The sequence below is a fragment of the Phaseolus vulgaris genome, chromosome 4 (genome assembly GCF_000499845.2).
Source record: "Phaseolus vulgaris cultivar G19833 chromosome 4, P. vulgaris v2.0, whole genome shotgun sequence".
Classification (NCBI taxonomy): Eukaryota; Viridiplantae; Streptophyta; class Magnoliopsida; order Fabales; family Fabaceae; genus Phaseolus; species Phaseolus vulgaris.
Window position 1 is genome coordinate 44,984,194 of NC_023756.2, and position 17,862 is coordinate 45,002,055.

At 28.4% G+C, this 17,862-nt stretch overlaps 2 protein-coding genes across 2 annotated transcripts; both read left to right on the plus strand.

The window, feature by feature from the left end:
* Positions 1–7,098: 7,098 nt before the first annotated feature.
* Positions 7,099–10,749, plus strand: LOC137837918 (ferrochelatase-1, chloroplastic/mitochondrial-like). Its single transcript, XM_068647096.1, has 9 exons — positions 7,099–7,593; positions 8,215–8,545; positions 8,671–8,814; positions 8,969–9,070; positions 9,239–9,342; positions 9,426–9,552; positions 9,661–9,813; positions 9,960–10,060; positions 10,147–10,749. Exons 1-9 carry the CDS (start codon positions 7,493–7,495, stop codon positions 10,466–10,468), a joined length of 1,485 nt encoding a protein of 494 aa, XP_068503197.1. The 5' UTR covers positions 7,099–7,492; the 3' UTR covers positions 10,469–10,749.
* A 2,948-nt stretch (positions 10,750–13,697) lies between these two features.
* On the plus strand, positions 13,698–17,598 carry LOC137837919 (glutamine synthetase PR-2). The gene is made up of 12 exons (XM_068647097.1): positions 13,698–14,208; positions 14,582–14,621; positions 14,755–14,858; positions 14,947–14,995; positions 15,118–15,224; positions 15,370–15,457; positions 16,216–16,344; positions 16,473–16,547; positions 16,651–16,704; positions 16,847–16,884; positions 17,046–17,205; positions 17,282–17,598. Exons 1-12 carry the CDS (start codon positions 14,135–14,137, stop codon positions 17,432–17,434), a joined length of 1,071 nt encoding a protein of 356 aa, XP_068503198.1. The 5' UTR covers positions 13,698–14,134; the 3' UTR covers positions 17,435–17,598.
* The last annotated feature ends 264 nt before the right edge of the window (positions 17,599–17,862 follow it).

A 17,862-nucleotide genomic window follows, 5' to 3' on the forward strand; every position in this document is an offset into this window, starting at 1 on the left:
TTGCATTTATTTTATCCATCTTCTTCTAAAAACTTAAAAGAAGACTTAACAAAAGAAGAGTAGAATTACATTTTAGCCATAAATATGTATGAGTATGAATATGATGGTAACTTTATCATAATTTTGTTTTATTTCTTTTATAATTTTATTATTGATATCGACTATTAAATTTAGTAAAACTTTTGGATATACTAAAAAAATATTTTCTCCTTTTCAGGTGATTAAGATATTATGGGACTAAAATCTTGGGTGATGATATAAAATTATAGAGTTTTTACCCTCAGAAGAATCAAAATTCAAAATGATGAACAACACGAGGATAAAAACAAACGACAAATTTATATTAAGATAACTTAAAATTGTTGATAGTAAGTAAAAAATAATAAAAACATGAGAGAAGTCTTTCTCATTACTGCATGTAAACAAAATATAAATATAAATATATATATATATATAATAAAAAATATTACTTTAACAACTCTGTCACTTTAGTATTATGATATAACACAAGGCAATCTTAAGATTGTTTCATCTCTTCGAATAGAGTTCATATTTTAGAAAAAAAATATTTCTCTTTCTAAAATTATAATATAATGAAGATTTTTAATATATTCGTTCCCATATATAATATCTACATTAAAATACTAACAATAAGTTTACGAACTAGTTGAGAATTTTCAAAATATGTCTTTAAGTTAAAAGAATTTAGTTGGTATTTATAAATAAATCAATTTAAATAATTTAAAGATAAATAATAAATAATTATTATATTAATTAAATTAGATATTATTTTATAAATTAAAAAAATATTGATATCTAAAAACATTTTTATTATTAATAAAAAATTATAAAATAGTTTTTATCAAATAATAAATCTGATTTTATATAATATTTTATATTTTTTTTATTAATAATAAAAATACTTTTAGATATCAATAATTTTGTAATTTATAAAATAATATTTAATTTAACTAATATAATAATTTTTTTATTTTAAAAATTATTATTATTTGTATTTTATATTGTAGTGGGGTGTATGGTGAAGAGATAGTGTGAATATTTGAATAATTGATTATATAGATAAGTACAAAGTATTGATAATTGAATTGCGAAAAGATCTGTGCTGCTAGTTTGTCTCAGGGCCTTTACATGTCTTATCCAAGAGTTTGGCTACACCACATGCCATTCACCAATCATGCTGTCTACCTACCTACTTCCATCAAACTTTTTTTACTTTTTTTAAATAAAAGCTTTCTTATTAGGTATCATTATGCAACTTAAGATCTCGGCTAGACTGACACCTCAAGTAACAACAATCATTTACCATCACATAAAAAAAAATATTATTAAATAAGAAAAAAAAAATACAAAAATACGGGTAGATTAGACCAAAACCTATATATTAACAAAAACGATACATAAATAGACTATACCTATTCATAAAGAACTATAAGGTGAAAGTCTATTATATCTTATATATAAATAAACCTTATTTGCATTTTGATACTGTATTAAAGGATACTCTTCTAGTTTTGAATTAAGGGTATATATGTGTTATTCTTCTACCTGATAGCTGCCACCTCTGCCAGATAACAGAACTATACTCAATAAACATTTACTTGTCTATTCAACAAGGACCAATAATTGAGACTACTCAATAACCCTAAAATTTCACATCAAATACTCAACAAACAGATAAATTATTAGTTTTTTTAAACCATATGATTTTTGTTAATTTTTTATTAAATGTCTTTGACATACACATTTTTTCGTCCAAATTATTAACTTGTACGTAATACTATATATTATAAGTGGTTTGATAACGAGTTGATAACAAATAGTCTGATAAACTTAACAAACAATTGTTAGGATAAATTTAAAATAGCTCTAATACTATATTAAGATGTAGACTTTAAGTCTAATCCAACCTTATAAAATTGACTTATAAAGTAAGATTTACAATCATTTATATACTATGAAATGTCTTAATCTGTAGGCGATGTGCTAATTTGTAGGCTTCATATAACATATGATTAAGTTTATTAAAAAATTTACATGTACAATCTCTCCATTTTTATCATCCATGCGAAAGTATATATTAATGATTCCATGAGGTTCAGTTCTATGGAAAATCCATTGTTACTCACAACTTCTCATTTTTATATCTGCATTTTTACACTCTCAATTAGTAGGTGATTCGAAATTATTATTATCTCGATAAATTTGTATATAATATTATATGATTAGTAATACATTATTATTATTATTATTATTATTATTATTATTATTATTATTATTATTATTATCATTAGCATTATGCATTACCCTTTTATTATTATTGGATGAAGCATTCTTCTCGCAGTTTTCAGCATTTCCCATTTTATTAACACAGTTAATTTATGTATTTTCTTACATATTTATTTTATTTTGTGAAACAGACAAAAACAGTAATAGTATTTTTTTTTTTCACTAATAATATCATTATATGAAAAGTTCCCTCCATATTCATTTATAATTTTTTGTTGATTTATATATCCTTTTCCTTTTGATAATATACGAAATAATGTGTACGAAGCAGGACCCTGCGAGCAGGTTAATTCAGATCGTACAGCCAATGCACCACTGGAGCTATGCTCATTTGCAGTTTCAAATTGAAATCTTATGGACCCAACTTCCTTTCTTCACCACTATATTTTAATAATAATATTCTTGTTACTTAAAAAGAGAATGTTATTTAACAACTTTACAATGAAAAGACATCACTTTATAAATTCACTTATACAAATACAAATTTAAAATTCTTCATTCATCAATTTTTTTTTTCTAATTGTAATTTATATATGATTGTAAAGATATCAACATTCTTATTTAAATGATTTAATATATAAGTAAGTAAAGTTAGTAAGGATAGTTACGTTACAAGAAAAATATGAACTAAAAACTAATTTTAGAGAAAAAAATAATTAGTTATTATAGTAATTAAATTAGAAATTATTTTAGAAACTAAAAAAAAAATAGTTTCTAAATTAGTTTATATTATTGTTAAATGATTTCTAAATTGGTATGTAATTAGGGATCAAAGTTTTAACTACCAACTATTTAGTTTCTAAATTTGGTAACAAAAACTTTGGTTGTTAATTAGATACTAATTTAGAAATCATTTAACAATAATAGAAATTAATTTAAAAACCAAAAAAATTTTAGTATGTAAAATGATTTCTAATTTAGTCACTCTAACAGCTAATTATTTTTTTGTCTCTAAAAATCGATTTGTATTTCATGATTTTCTTGTAGTGTTATAATTGAGAGTATCACAATACATAGTCATCTTAATATAAGGTGAACTTGTAAGAACACATGGGTTTTATAAGTAAGGTTAAAACTGAATATTTAAGCTTATAATCAACAGAGAACAGTGAAACCTGTTAAAAGATCTTGGTGAAAAGTGAGAAAGCCTAGTTAGATTGGTTAAAGAAAAAGAATGAGGAAGTAGTATTGTAAGATGAGAATACTATTCAAAAGATTGTAAACAAGATCTTGATGCTACCTGCTCAGAGTTGAGACACTGTTCATAGATCCTTCAAGCCGTCAAAGAGAAACCACAAGCACTCTCATCCAACATTGGAAAATTATGTGTTTATGTACATGATTAATTAATAGTAAACCATCTTAAGAATGACTTTTGAAATTTACACTATAAAATTGATCATATATGAATGAATAATGGACAATTTGTTGTGTACATTTATTAAATTAAAAAGCAATCTCTCCTTAGATAACTACAAGAAAATCATGAAATAAAAACCAATTTTTAAATACCAAAATAATTAGTTACAATAGAAACTAAAATAGAGACCATTTTAGAAACTAAAAAAAAATGGTTTCTATTATTTTCTATTATTGTTAAATAGTTTCTAAATTGGTATCTAATTAGCCGCTAAAGTTTTAACTACCAATTATTTAGTTTCTAATTTTGGTAGCAAAAACCTTGATTGCTAATTAGATACCAATTTAGAAACTATTTAACAATAATAGAAACTAATTTATAAACCAAATTTCTTTTTAGTTTTTAAAATGGTCTCTAATTTAGTTACTATTGTAACTAATTATTTTGGTTTCTACAAATTAGTTTCTATTTCATGATTTTCTTGTAGTGATTTATGTAAATAATAAATGAATTAAATATAAAACAAGAAAAAAAGCAAATGATTTTGAATAGGACTTGTTCATAAAGAATAAGTTATATAAGTGATTCACATGGTTGAAAACCCTTCTTAAATGCTTGTTTGGACTCAAGAGTAAATTGAAGAAAAAATGTTAAAAAAAATAGGTGGTTTGAATGAAGGTAAATAAAGTAAGAATGGTAAATAAAGTAAAAATGAATAAAATGTTTTTTAAAGTTGTAAGTGATGTGATGAGTTTAAATGAATTTTTAATTTTTTAATTGATAGAAAATAATTTTTTTTTAAAATTTAATGTAAAAAGTAATTTTTGAAAATGTAATCAAAATTAAAATATGTTTTCAATTAATAAATAAACTATTACAAATTTTAATATATAAAAAATTATATTTTAAAATGTTAATAAATTAATTTAAATTTTAATATCAAATAAAATAATTTATTTCAATATATTATTAATATTTATTTATTATTTTAATTATTTATTTACAAAATGTAATTATTAATAAAAGTAAATTATATTGTAAAAGATTAATCTATTAAATATAGTTTTTTTCAAACTTTCTTCGCAGTTTTTGAACTAAAAGTTTAAGCCATTTTTTTTATTGACGTGTTTATTTTTTTTTTTCAAAATTCACATTTTCATCTCATTTCTTACTAAACAAAGTATATCTGTGTGTTTATTATATATGCAAAAAAACAAACAGACCATAAAAGTAATATATTAGTGTGCTTCTGTCAAATAAAATGTTTATGGCAAACTCAATTCATTATATAAAACAAAAAAAGTGAAAATCTAATGATATTCAATATTCACACTCTATATTGATATTGATTGTACAATTTATATAACCAATACAAAATGTCAAATTTTCATATCAATCAACAATTAATGTAAAAAAATCATAAGTAACATTATCATGTAAAAAACCAATATTGTACCTCAACATTTTAAACAAGTAAGCAAAATGATACTTTCTACGTTATTTTTGTAGCACAACTAAAATAGAAAATGTCATATTACATGCTATGGTGTTAACATTCATTCATTTATATTGAAGTGAACAATTGTTCCTCATGCATTGGAACTAGAATATGTCGTGGATGCCCTAATATTAGAGGCAACCAAAATAGTTCCATGATAAATGATAAAACCTTCTTATTTAAATTATAAATCTAAAAAAATACATTCCGAATTTTAAAATTTAGAATTTTGTATTTCAAAGACTAGTCTGAGCTCTGAAATTTAAAATACAAAATTTTATTATAATTAAACAATAAAATAAAAAAATCTACTTCTTTTACTCAAGAGTAATTTTGGAATTGAAAGATTTATGGAGGTGGAAAAAGAAAATATGGAGGTGGGGAAGAAATTGTCCCCCTTTCATACTTTTTTTGCCAACATTTTCTTGAGTCGGTTAGAAAAAAAAAGGTATTTCTTTTTGCATCCTTATATTTTTTTTTCTTCACCCATACATTATTTGAAATACCAGAATAATCCTTGATAATTTTGAACGATTCTAAAATAGAGTTCCATAAACAAAAGGTGTTTATGGAATAGGAGTTTCGTAAGCAAAATATGTTTCTGAAATAGCAAATCTAGACTACGAAAAAACATTCAAGAATATCCTTTATGGAACACAATTTTTTTAATTTTTGGAATGGTAAATTTAGAATTCATAAAATATGTTCCAAAAATATTCCAAAAGGAGTAATTTGGAAGTCATTTTTTAAAGGGATAAAATACTCTTTTCCAAATATGATGGGTGCAGAAGCCATTTGTTGGGGGTGCGGGAAGAAATACCCAAAGAAAAAAAGTAAAATATATTGTTTTTCTTGGGCTGGGGAATTGTTTTTAAGAGAAAAGCCCAAGTGAAGTCTCAGTTAGGGTTCAAATTAGGTTAGTCAGAACTTTTTCAAGATCTAGCTTTACATTATGAAACAAATTTATTTAAAAGTTTTGTTGTAATTTTTTTATTATTATTGTTGGTAGATAGTTATAAAGCTTTTAAAAAATTGGTATCCTTATTATATTATTCGGCTAAGTAAACATATTCATACTTAAAATTTTTTAAATTATTATGTAATATATTCATTATATATTATGTAATAATAATTACATTATATATATAACGTAATAAATTAGCTATTTAAGGTTTCAAATTATGATAGTATTAAATATATATCTAAAAAATTAAAAACTAATTATAATCATAATTGTTAATTTGTAATCAATAGTTATAAAGTGCATCCTCTTCTTAGAGAACTTAATCCATCATTAATAATGTGATATTTTAAAATATATTCGTGTTTGAATTCAAAATAAAAAAATGCTATTAATATAACGAAAAAACTATTAAAAGCAGGGCATATCAAAGAACATATATATGAGAAGGATAAACATGTAATTAACAATAAGAGTTTATAAAATATATCCATGTTTGAAATAAAGATAAAATGTTACTTGTGGTCAAAGTTAAAATTCATGTTGTGAAAACCACAATCTTAATGAGACTGAAAAAACCCCTTATGAAAACCCTAAAACATACTTTATTATTATGAAAAAACAATGAAAAAATCAAGATGGATTCAGTTTCAACAATGCTCATATTTCCATGGATTTTTTAATTTTTTCTGTCCACAACTGCATGGCAGTTTCTCCTTGCACAATTCATTGATCAAAGTCCCGTAACTCACTTTGTCCAGCCCAAATCCTTGTGCTACCAGCTTGTCATGAAAGTTGAGTGCTTTCTTGATCTCACCCTTGAGACAGAGAACTCATGAGTGTAGTTAAGGTTGTGGCATCTGAGTGATAATCGAGTTTAAGAATCTTGGAGAAGACAGAGAAAGCAATTGGGAGACAGCGTGGTGAACGTTGTCATGGTGAAGTTGAGAATGAGAGTAGAAGGAAGAGAGAGAAAAAGGGTTCGGAAGAAAAGGAGGAAGCTTGGAGATGGAAGAAGAAAGAGAAAACCTTAACCTTGTTCCTAAGACTGACATTGTTATGTTGAGAAAAGGAGCGGTAAGTTGTGCGAAACCGAGAGGGTAGGTGGGAGTGTCCCTCTCTCAACACGCAATACAACACTTATTCTTCATTGGTTGTTTGGTAATGACTTTTTTTAATTCAACTTTGGCAACCAAAGCACTTAATATAAAAGTGCTTTTTCGTCTTCCAAACCCTTCTTGAGAAAGGTTGACGGGGTGAATTTAATTAATATATAAATTAATTAGTGAGTTTTATTGGTCCTCTCTCGCCGGCGTTTCCAAGGTGGCAGAATTCGTTCTCCGGCCTCACCTCCTCCGCCGTCGAAATGATGCAATTCGGTGCTGCCGCCTGCGATCTGGATCGATTCAGCGTCGTTTTCAGGCCCGGCCCTCGCCATACTGATTGCGTGACCTTCGCCGCCAACAAGTAAGCGTGCGTTTGTCCATTTTTTAGGGTTTTTTTTACTTTCCTTATTTGTTTTCCTTTCCACCGTAGATTCCAAATCATATCTCTCAATCATCCACTCATTTGCTTTCTCTGTCACATATTTAGGCGATTCCGCTTTCGTATGCTATCAATGCTTTCGCGTCTTTGTTTATATACATGTTGAGATCATTTTAAACATAAATTTTGTTTGGTGTTAATTGAGGATTTCTGTGACTAAATTGCATTCAAGAGAGATTTAATTGTTTGTTTCGGTTTATTGTTGATGGGAAACTGTTTTAATGGTGATAATACCACCGGTTTATGATTAGGACTCTCAGATTGTTGAAGAGATCACTGCCTCCATATGCTTATGTTTTCATACTACGCTTGCTTCTTTCTCTAACATACATCTATGTATTAAAATCCAAAATAGACATGCTTCATTGGCTGGAGCATATTCTAACTGATATATTTGATGTAATTGTAAAGCTAGAGATGCTATTTTGCCAGATTCCTATTAGCAAATTTTCTGGCTAAGGTGAATGCATGGTGAGTCTGTCTGCGAGAGATGATCACCTGTAAAGTTTGCTAACTAAATGCTTGGTCACTCTTAATTTTCAGGTTATGTTCCGATATCCGAAATTCTGGCCGTGTTGATTGCCATTCAAATTGTAACAGGTCTACATCTCAAGTGTCTTTGTTTTTGTGTTCTGACTCCACCAATAGAAGAAATGGCCTGCTTGGTGGATCACCTTGTGTGAACCCTTCTGGCAGGAGAAACCTAGTTGGTCCAGCTTCTTATTCTGTGGAGACAAGTGCTTATGATGTGGCTGCCTTAGAACCTCCTACGCATGTTGCAGAAGAAAAAGTTGGCGTGCTACTACTCAATCTTGGAGGACCGGAGACACTGAATGACGTTCAACCTTTTCTGTTTAATCTTTTTGCAGATCCTGTATGTTAAGTTTGTTTGTGTTTTCTCTAGGGTTGGTTATTTTATTTTGTTTGTGTATATTCCATATTGGCCTTAGTACATTCATATAATTTGAATGCTATGTGCTTCTTGTATTGCAACAACAGGACATCATTCGTCTTCCAAGATTGTTTAGGTTTCTCCAGCGACCACTGGCAAAATTGATTTCTGTACTTCGGGCTCCTAAATCTAAGGAAGGGTATGCTGCTATTGGTGGTGGCTCTCCTTTACGCAAAATTACAGATGATCAGGTAGAGTTCAATTTTTTGGTTTTACCATTATATGCTGCGCTGTGTTTTTCTGCAACAAGAATTCTTTGTTGGCCCTTTTCCTGTTACAAAGTTATCTCTATTGGTAATTTTTCTGGAACTAATGAAGCTTTTATGGTTCATTGTGCTTGTGCAGGCACTTGCAATAAAAAAGGCTTTGGAAACGAAGGGCCTCTCTTCAAATGTTTACGTGGGGATGCGGTACTGGTATCCATTCACCGAAGAAGCAATTCAGCAAGTGAGTTCTCATGTTTTGTGGCCTTTCTTCATTATTCTCCCACACATCCTTTTTCTCTTTTCATAACTAAATAACATACTGAACAATTAATTATGAATTATATTATTCTGGGCTCAAGTGGCTCGTCTTTTACTTGAGTTTAAAATCAAAGCTTGTCTTGCATGACAGATTAAGAGGGACAGAATAACAAGGCTTGTGGTACTACCTCTTTATCCGCAATTTTCTATATCCACAACTGGATCAAGCGTCCGCATTCTTGAGCAAGAATTCAGGTACTGCTTATTGACACTTCATGATCAATGCCCTTAGGTGATTCTTGGATTATTCTTTTATCAACTGATATCACTTCATTCAGGGAGGATGCCTATTTGTCTACTCTTCCTGTTTCCATTATAAACTCTTGGTATCAACGAGAAGGTTACATTAAGTCAATGGCTGACTTAATTGAGAAAGAGCTCCAAAGCTTTTCTGAACCAAAAGAGGTAGATTATTTTCGTGTTGAAAATGCTTTCAACATGCCTCTTACATAAATTGAAGGCTGCGTGATGTATTTTACTGCAGTCTGAACCGTGTTTTTTTTTTCTGTGTAGGCAATGATATTTTTCAGTGCCCACGGTGTACCTGTCAGTTACGTTGAGGATGCTGGGGATCCATACCGAGATCAAATGGAGGAGTGCATTTTCTTGATCATGCAAGAGTTGAAAGCCAGAGGAGTTAGTAATGAGCACACTCTTGCTTATCAGGTTCGTTTTGATTATGAACTCTTTGAACTTAACTTTCTTGAGTTAAATGGAGATTTTATATTCTAATGCTGGCTTGTATTCTTGCTTTCTCTGGTGTACCTTTTATTTTTCTGTTATCATACCTTTTTTGTTGGATGAATTTTCAGAGTCGTGTGGGTCCTGTACAATGGCTGAAACCATATACAGATGAAGTTCTTGTTGAACTAGGCAAAAAAGGTGTAAGGAGTCTTTTAGCTGTTCCCGTGAGGTACATTATTATCGTTACAGTACTGTCGAAAGTTGTGAATATACGAGAGTAAACTCTTGAAGTAATCGTGTCTTCTTTTATCCCAGCTTTGTGAGTGAGCATATTGAAACTCTTGAAGAAATTGACATGGAGTACAAGGAATTGGCTCTTGAATCTGGCATCAAGAATTGGGCACGTGTACCTGCTCTTGGTCTTACCCCTTCCTTCATCACTGATTTGGCTGATGCAGTAATGGAAGCTCTCCCGTCTGCAAAAGCAATGTATCCACGGATCAGCACTTCTGAAGATGTTGATCATGAAAATGACCCTGTCAAATATTTCATCAAGTTGTTCTTTGGTTCATTCTTTGCATTCATCTTGTTCTTGTCATCCAAAATGATCACGGCATTCAGGAATCATGTTATTTAGAAGGAATAGAATCTGAGCATAGAGATGAATCTACTGATAGCAAACATAGTATACTTCCATTTTTTTAGCTTTAGTTTCTCTCATTACAACCTCTTCTCTATAACACTACACAGATATTGAAGAAGCAAATAATTGACCAGGGATCTGTTTTAGAGCCAATAAGCATTCTCTCGATCTGGATATTAAACCCCCAAGTAGTTATTGATTTTTGTATATTACTTATTTAAACCTTCTCTACATTTTAAAGTTGGCATAAAGTGTTTAAATATTAATTGTATTCATTGTTGATGAAATACATAATTTCAGCAAGTTCAGAATACAAGAATAATCAATTAAAAAGATACATAAAAAATATATAAATATTAATGTCATTTCAAGATAAACTCAAATGGTAATATTAAATATTCATTCCTTGGATTTGGATAGTTATGCTCATTTTTTTCTATTGTGTGATAAGTTCACCGCCATTAACTTGCAAGGAAGTCTAGAGAAAACCAGTTGCAAGCTTTGTATCAAATAAATGTTTCATGCAATATTATTACTTTCAAAAAAAAATTATTATTACTTTCAATATCACCTATTTTAATTTCACCTTTGCTCAAGAAAAAAAATTACAAAAATATACATTTTTTAATATCATACAAATATAAATTACGTTCCATATTTTTTTTAACTAAATTAATAAAAAAAAGTTGAACCAAATCTTTGTCTTAATCAGCAAAATTGATCAGCATCGTACCAAGTGAATCGAACCATGATAACTTAGAATATTAAATGAGCATGTTTTATCTTTTCAATATAAACTTTTAATTTTATCTTCTTCATACATTGAACTCATTCAAGCGGTTACCATTTTCACACTGTTTTTATATTCACCGACAAATTTTCAGTCAATTTTTTAGTCTATGATATATCTCAAATAATACCCTTCATTAACAATAGTTACATCTCATAAATATATTACTTAAAAGTGTTTCTTCAAGGTGGTTATTTAATTTAATAAAGATATAGGAATTCAATTTATAAGTGTTTTTATAAAAATATTTATTTTATTATGTATAATTAAACTAGTTAGTTATATAATTGTTAAGATGATTATTTTAAAGTTTGATAAAGTTGTAATATATTACAGATTATAATTATATATCAGTATAAAATTCTTCCACACTCTCTCTGCGAGTACTATTTATTCAAAATATACCTTTTCTCATGCAGCGAAGTTTGACATTGTCATTGATGATTTTCAAATAATTTTGCAAAAAATATACTTAAAAAGTATAAAAATATAAATATATTTAAATTAATAAAGTAAATTCCATTCCTATTATTTTTATTGTTTTAATGAAATTAATGTTTGATAGATAATTATGAAATATTCTTAATGCATAAACATAAATATTATCTTTTAATTCCCTTTCATTGACCTAACATTATGATATTAATTTATTCGGGTAAAAAGTAAAATAAAAAATAGACTTTAATATTTTTATCATGATATAAGGTTTGATAGAACAACCAGTTGGTATTTTGAGTGATATTGAAGTAAGCTTCTTCAAGTACAATTTTGTATTTAATTTTTTGGATGAAAAATAAATTATTACAAAAGAAGATTTATAAAGATTTAAATTTTCAATATTTAGACTATTTTTTAAAAGTTTTTTTATTAGTATGGATTTGGTCTATTTTTCTTCAAATTTTTTTAATTTTATGTTATTTTTTTTATCACTAGCATGAGTTTTAGTCGTTAATAAAACTAATAAATTTTTTTGTACATATAATAGTTTAAAAATATATGAAAGTTGTAAAGGGAATAAAAAAAATCACACCTATATAAGAAACTGGTGTATATAGTAGAAATGTGTCTCGATTTGAAAAATACTTTTTATTGAGATGTGATAGTTTTTTTTCAAACAAATAAATGGAGTGAGACTGAAAATACAAAAGTGTCAAACGAAAATTAGAAAAATTATACCGAATTTTGATTGACTAAGATGAAACTCTTTAATTGTAAAAATTGCTATTAATAGTAGTGTTTTAGTTGTCATTCTTTTACACACAAAAATATCTTTAACTTCAATGTTTTAAATTTTTTCTCAATGTCATTTTTTTTATTAATAAGAACAGTAAGTACGATTGATCTCACATCTCGATCCTTATTACTAGACCAACCTAGGTGAAGACCACGTTTATAGGACCGAACGATAACACAACCGAGAGCCAAGATTGGAAAGGAAGGGCGAGAAATTTGCAAAGGAGCTGAACAGATCGATAAAAGAAAAAATAATAATCTCTCAATAGTTCTCAACTCCATAAAAAACAATTTTTATTTTATTATTTTCAATATTATAATTTAATTTAAATTTATAATTATTTTTAAAATTTATTTATGACAATATAAAAAGATACTAATAACACAATATAATTATTATGTTATGTTTTTCACAATATATCAATAGGACTTAGATAATTTATAAATTATATTTTTGCTAGTGTTAATAAAAGTAAAATCAGTAATTAATTATATCTATAAAATAGTAGTTACAAACCGTAAATAATTTTTTTTCAAAAGCATAAAATAGAAATAAAAATTTTGTATAAAAAAAAGTTATGATGGAATTATCCATTATATATTATATATAGATATAGATTATAAAATATTTATATCTTAAAAAATTAATTGTATATAATAGCATACGTGTTTTTATAACTTTTACTTTGTGTATTTTTTTTAAATAATATATTTTAATATTTTTTTCACAAAAAAAAAGATCTGTTACATTTTGTTTCATTTACATTTTTCAGGGAAACAAACTAATACGAGGTTTACAACTATACTCTTTACTATTGAATAAAGTCACCATCATTAACTAATTAGTTAATTAATAAAGATAAAATTAATAACTCACTAGTTATTTTTGGTACATAAAAGTATATAAATTTATTCAAAATATATTTAAAGACCATAATTAAAAATAGCAAAAAATCATGAAGTTTTGACGCAAATGATACAAAATATTAATATGTACATATAATTTCTGTATCCACAAGAAGTAGTTGGTGGAATAGTAATATTTTATATACTAAAATATCATAACTTAATAATAACGATTAGTGTTGTTAATAGTATGTAATCAAATCTAATGAAAGTACTTAGTTAATACGCAACCTGCTTTTGGTTAAGTGCTTATAAATTTCACAATATAATAATCAAACTTTAGCCGCAAAACATGCTCGTTTGTTTTTATTCACAAAATCTTCACCCATTTTTTTATTCATTTTTCATAATTTTTTTTCTCCCTCTTTCTCAGCAAATGCAACGCTAAGAATATTTTTTCAAGTTTTTGGTTACACAGTAAATATTCTTTTAACAATTGCTTAATTATTAATTAGTTAATTAATTAAAGTGACACTATTTTATTCAGGGTTTCAAAATTCAACCTTGTGGAAGAAAAAGTGTCTCCAAGCACATTCAAACACGTCTATGCAACAACAATCTTAGGTTTATTCAATCAATATTGACATCACTGAGTCATTGTTGTTATTTATAAAGGGACTCTGAGACCAAACAAAGTCCTTCATTCATTCACTTCACCCTATCAAAGCTTTTTCACCTTTTGGTATCTTCTACAATATCCTCTCATACTCATCTTTTTCCTCTTTATCACCATGTCTTTGCTTTCAGATCTCATCAACCTCAACCTCTCAGAATCCACAGAAAAGATCATTGCTGAGTACATATGGTGAGCATCTCTTTCAAACACCACAAGAACTGGTTATCATGCCATATCATATCACCTAAGTCATGTGGAAGAAACAGGGGACTCTGTTTTGTTTTTTAAATCTTTGACTAAGGAATGTTATTGTTCCACTAATGTGATCATGAACCAACAACCCCTTTATTCATATTATACTGTTCTTTCTGGTTCATGGTATGTTTTATGTTGAGTGATCCTTTGGGAACACTGCTTCCTTTCACATGTTGTTCCATCAAACACATATAAGAAAAGATGGCTTTTTTAATGGATGGTGCTAGAATCTTGTTCTTGGGTTTGATCTAGTTGATGATGTAGCAAAAGGAGAATTATTTAATTATTTTTATGTGCTTTTAAACAGGGTTGGTGGATCTGGTATGGACCTCAGAAGCAAAGCCAGGGTAATTGTTTTTATTTTCTTCATCTCAAGTGATGATTAATAAATTAATTGTGTAAACTTTTTCATGATCACAAAGTTTTAATTTTTTAACCTTTTTTTTTTGTTGGTTTTCCATGTGGTTTATGCACAAACAGACTCTTCCTGGACCAGTGGATGACCCTGCAAAACTTCCAAAATGGAACTATGATGGGTCTAGCACAGATCAAGCTCCTGGGGATGACAGTGAAGTCATCCTATAGTATGATCCAATCCCCTTGTGCACTTTTCTGTATTTAATCTTATTTTGTCACAAAAGAAATTGATGGTTGGTGTTTTCTTTGATGAAGCCCACAAGCTATTTTCAAGGACCCCTTTAGGAGAGGCAATAATATTCTTGTAAGTCTGCAAAGTTGAACAATTGGCTTGCAGTAACAAAGCAAGCAACTTTTTTTCTTGGTTAATCAAATTATATACTATTTTGTGGATCAAGGTTTTCACACTTGAATAAAAATCTATAGGTGATTTGTGATGTTTACACCCCAGCTGGTGAGCCACTTCCAACCAACAAGAGGTATGATGCTGCCAAAATTTTCAGTCACCCTGATGTTGTTGCAGAGGTACCATGGTATGTTTTTTCCAAAAATTCTACCTTGGATTATTCAGTTTTTCAACAATTATTAGTTTCTAGAAACCACTTTTATATTATGCTTTTTATACATGAAATTGTTAGAATTTACTCTTTCCTGAACTGAATATACATACACTGACAGGTATGGAATTGAGCAAGAGTACACCTTGTTGCAGAAAGATGTGAATTGGCCACTTGGGTGGCCACTTGGTGGGTATCCTGGGCCACAGGTATGAAATGTTCCCTTTAATAAATAATAATTAAAATAGTACCATCTAATCACAAACATTAATGCATTGTGGTTTAATTTTCATAGTAATCACTTCACTTTAAAAGTAATATTAAGGATGCTTTTTAGTTGATGTTTCCACCATTTAAGCCTTTTTTTTTCCTTCTTCCTTTGCTTTAGTTCTATTTTTATTTCCATTTTCAAGCAGGGTTTTTCATGTTACCATTGTTTTGGGTAACTTTCCCAAATTCGATTTTACTATTTGCAATAATTGAAACACAGTGATTAATTTCATGCACGCCCTGTCTTTTTGTTTTTGTTTGTATCATATTTTTTGGGTTGGTTTTTCTGATCACACGTAATGTTGAGGGTCATTATCTTTGAATAACGACAAAATCCTAGTTGTTTTTGCTTTTCTTACTTATATTCACTTAATTTTTTTCTGTTTCTGGCAAACTTGCTCTTCAAGTTGTTTATGATGTTTTTGTCTTTGAGTTTTCTTCTACCAATTAAAACAAGCTGTACTTATTGATCACTGCATTTGATGCTCTAAATCAAAGTCAAAAGTATGTGTTGGAATTCTTGCAAAAGAATTGGTTCTTGGTCAAAATATGCATAAATGTCTCAATTGCTGTGCATGAACAACTAGGGGTAAAATTCATGTTAACAAAAAGAACCAAGTATTGTTTGAGTTCATCTCTCCATTTTTCTTCTGTTTTTCTTTATAATGCTAACTCAATCAATGTTTAACTTGAACAGGGACCCTACTACTGTGGAGTTGGTGCTGATAAAGCCTATGGTCGTGATATTGTAGATGCACATTACAAAGCTTGTGTTTATGCAGGAATTAACATCAGTGGCATCAATGGAGAGGTTATGCCTGGCCAGGTACAATCACAAATTTAAATTACAGTAACTGATAAATAACAGTGTTATCAGTGCATTTCCATAGTGTGAATCAATGAACAAACTTAGCTTTTATTGAAAACTAATTTTTGTGCTTATTTATTTTGTAGTGGGAATTCCAAGTTGGTCCTTCTGTTGGCATCTCTGCTGGAGATGAAGTGTGGGCTGCTCGCTACATTTTGGAGGTAACACAAAGTTACATTCATTTTTTATCATTAAGGATTGTATATGATGAACATGATTAATAAAAAACAATGAAAACATTGATGAAATGTTCTTATGTTACAGAGGATTACAGAGTTAGCAGGAGCAGTTGTTTCATTTGATCCCAAGCCTATTCCGGTTAGACATGTTCTTGTAAAACTTGTTGATAACTTTGTAGAAAGATTGAAACATATGATTAAATCAAAGAATAACTGATCTTAATTATGTTATAAATTCATTTCAATATTTTTACTTCATTGCTACATGGTTGTGTTATTAGGGAGATTGGAATGGAGCTGGAGCACACTCAAACTATAGGTAATAATATATGATCTAACTGATGTTAAGTTGTACAGTAACATATGTTTAACCGTGATGTCTAACATGAAAACTTTTATAAAAAATATTTATAGTCATATTATTGTTTGAAATGTATAAATTTTCTGAGAGCTTCATTATGCAATGAATGGTGAATACAGCACTAAGTCCATGAGAGAAGAGGGTGGTTATGAGGTGATTAAGAAAGCCATTGAAAAGCTTGGATTGAGACACAAAGAGCACATTGCAGCATATGGAAAAGGTAATGAGAGACGTCTCACAGGAAGACATGAAACTGCAGACATCAACACCTTTTCTTGGGTAAGTCCTCATCTTTTGGTGTCTTGTGATGTTTTTTGAGGTTAGCAACTAATAATGTAACATTTTTTTTCCAAAGGGTGTGGCAAACCGTGGAAGTTCAGTTAGAGTTGGAAGAGACACAGAGAAACAAGGGAAAGGTTACTTTGAGGACAGAAGGCCTGCTTCTAACATGGATCCTTATGTAGTCACCTCCATGATTGCAGAGACCACCATTCTCTGGAAACCATGAACATGTGGTTAGACCACTCAAAATTGTGTTTTCAATACCATTTGATTCCACAATTTGGTTATATCTCCAAGGAGTTGTTGTTTTTTTAGGTCTTCTAAGCCTTCTGTGTTCTCTGTATGGTTGAAAATAACTTCTTTAATAACAAGAATTGATTCTTGAGTTCACTCTTTACACTTCTATTCTAGTAGTTTTTCTATTCAACAAATTAGTTAGGTAAAAGAAATTAGTTAGGTGAACTTGGTATGGGATAAAAAATAATTAAACAACCTTAAAATTGTATACTAAATAAAAAATATAATATTTCTTTTTTTACTGTTAAAAGTTATTAAATAAAAAAAATTTAAAGATTAAAAATAATTAATTAAATTAGATATTATTGTAAAAACTAAAAAAATTATTAATATTTAAATTAATTTCTATTATTAATA

What these genes read in the sequence shown, in the direction of transcription:
- LOC137837918 (XM_068647096.1), top strand. Translation starts at nt 7,493, where the DNA reads ATGATGCAATTCGGTGCTGCCGCCTGCGATCTGGATCGATTCAGCGTC. An exon ending in ATTCTTGAGCAAGAATTCAG is followed by an intron (nt 9,343 to 9,425) that starts GTACTGCTTATT and finishes CACTTCATTCAG; the next exon opens with GGAGGATGCCTATTTGTCTA. An exon ending in AGCACACTCTTGCTTATCAG is followed by an intron (nt 9,814 to 9,959) that starts GTTCGTTTTGAT and finishes ATGAATTTTCAG; the next exon opens with AGTCGTGTGGGTCCTGTACA.
- LOC137837919 (XM_068647097.1), top strand. Translation starts at nt 14,135, where the DNA reads ATGTCTTTGCTTTCAGATCTCATCAACCTCAACCTCTCAGAATCCACA. An exon ending in GGAGCACACTCAAACTATAG is followed by an intron (nt 16,885 to 17,045) that starts GTAATAATATAT and finishes TGGTGAATACAG; the next exon opens with CACTAAGTCCATGAGAGAAG. An exon ending in ACATCAACACCTTTTCTTGG is followed by an intron (nt 17,206 to 17,281) that starts GTAAGTCCTCAT and finishes TTTTTTCCAAAG; the next exon opens with GGTGTGGCAAACCGTGGAAG.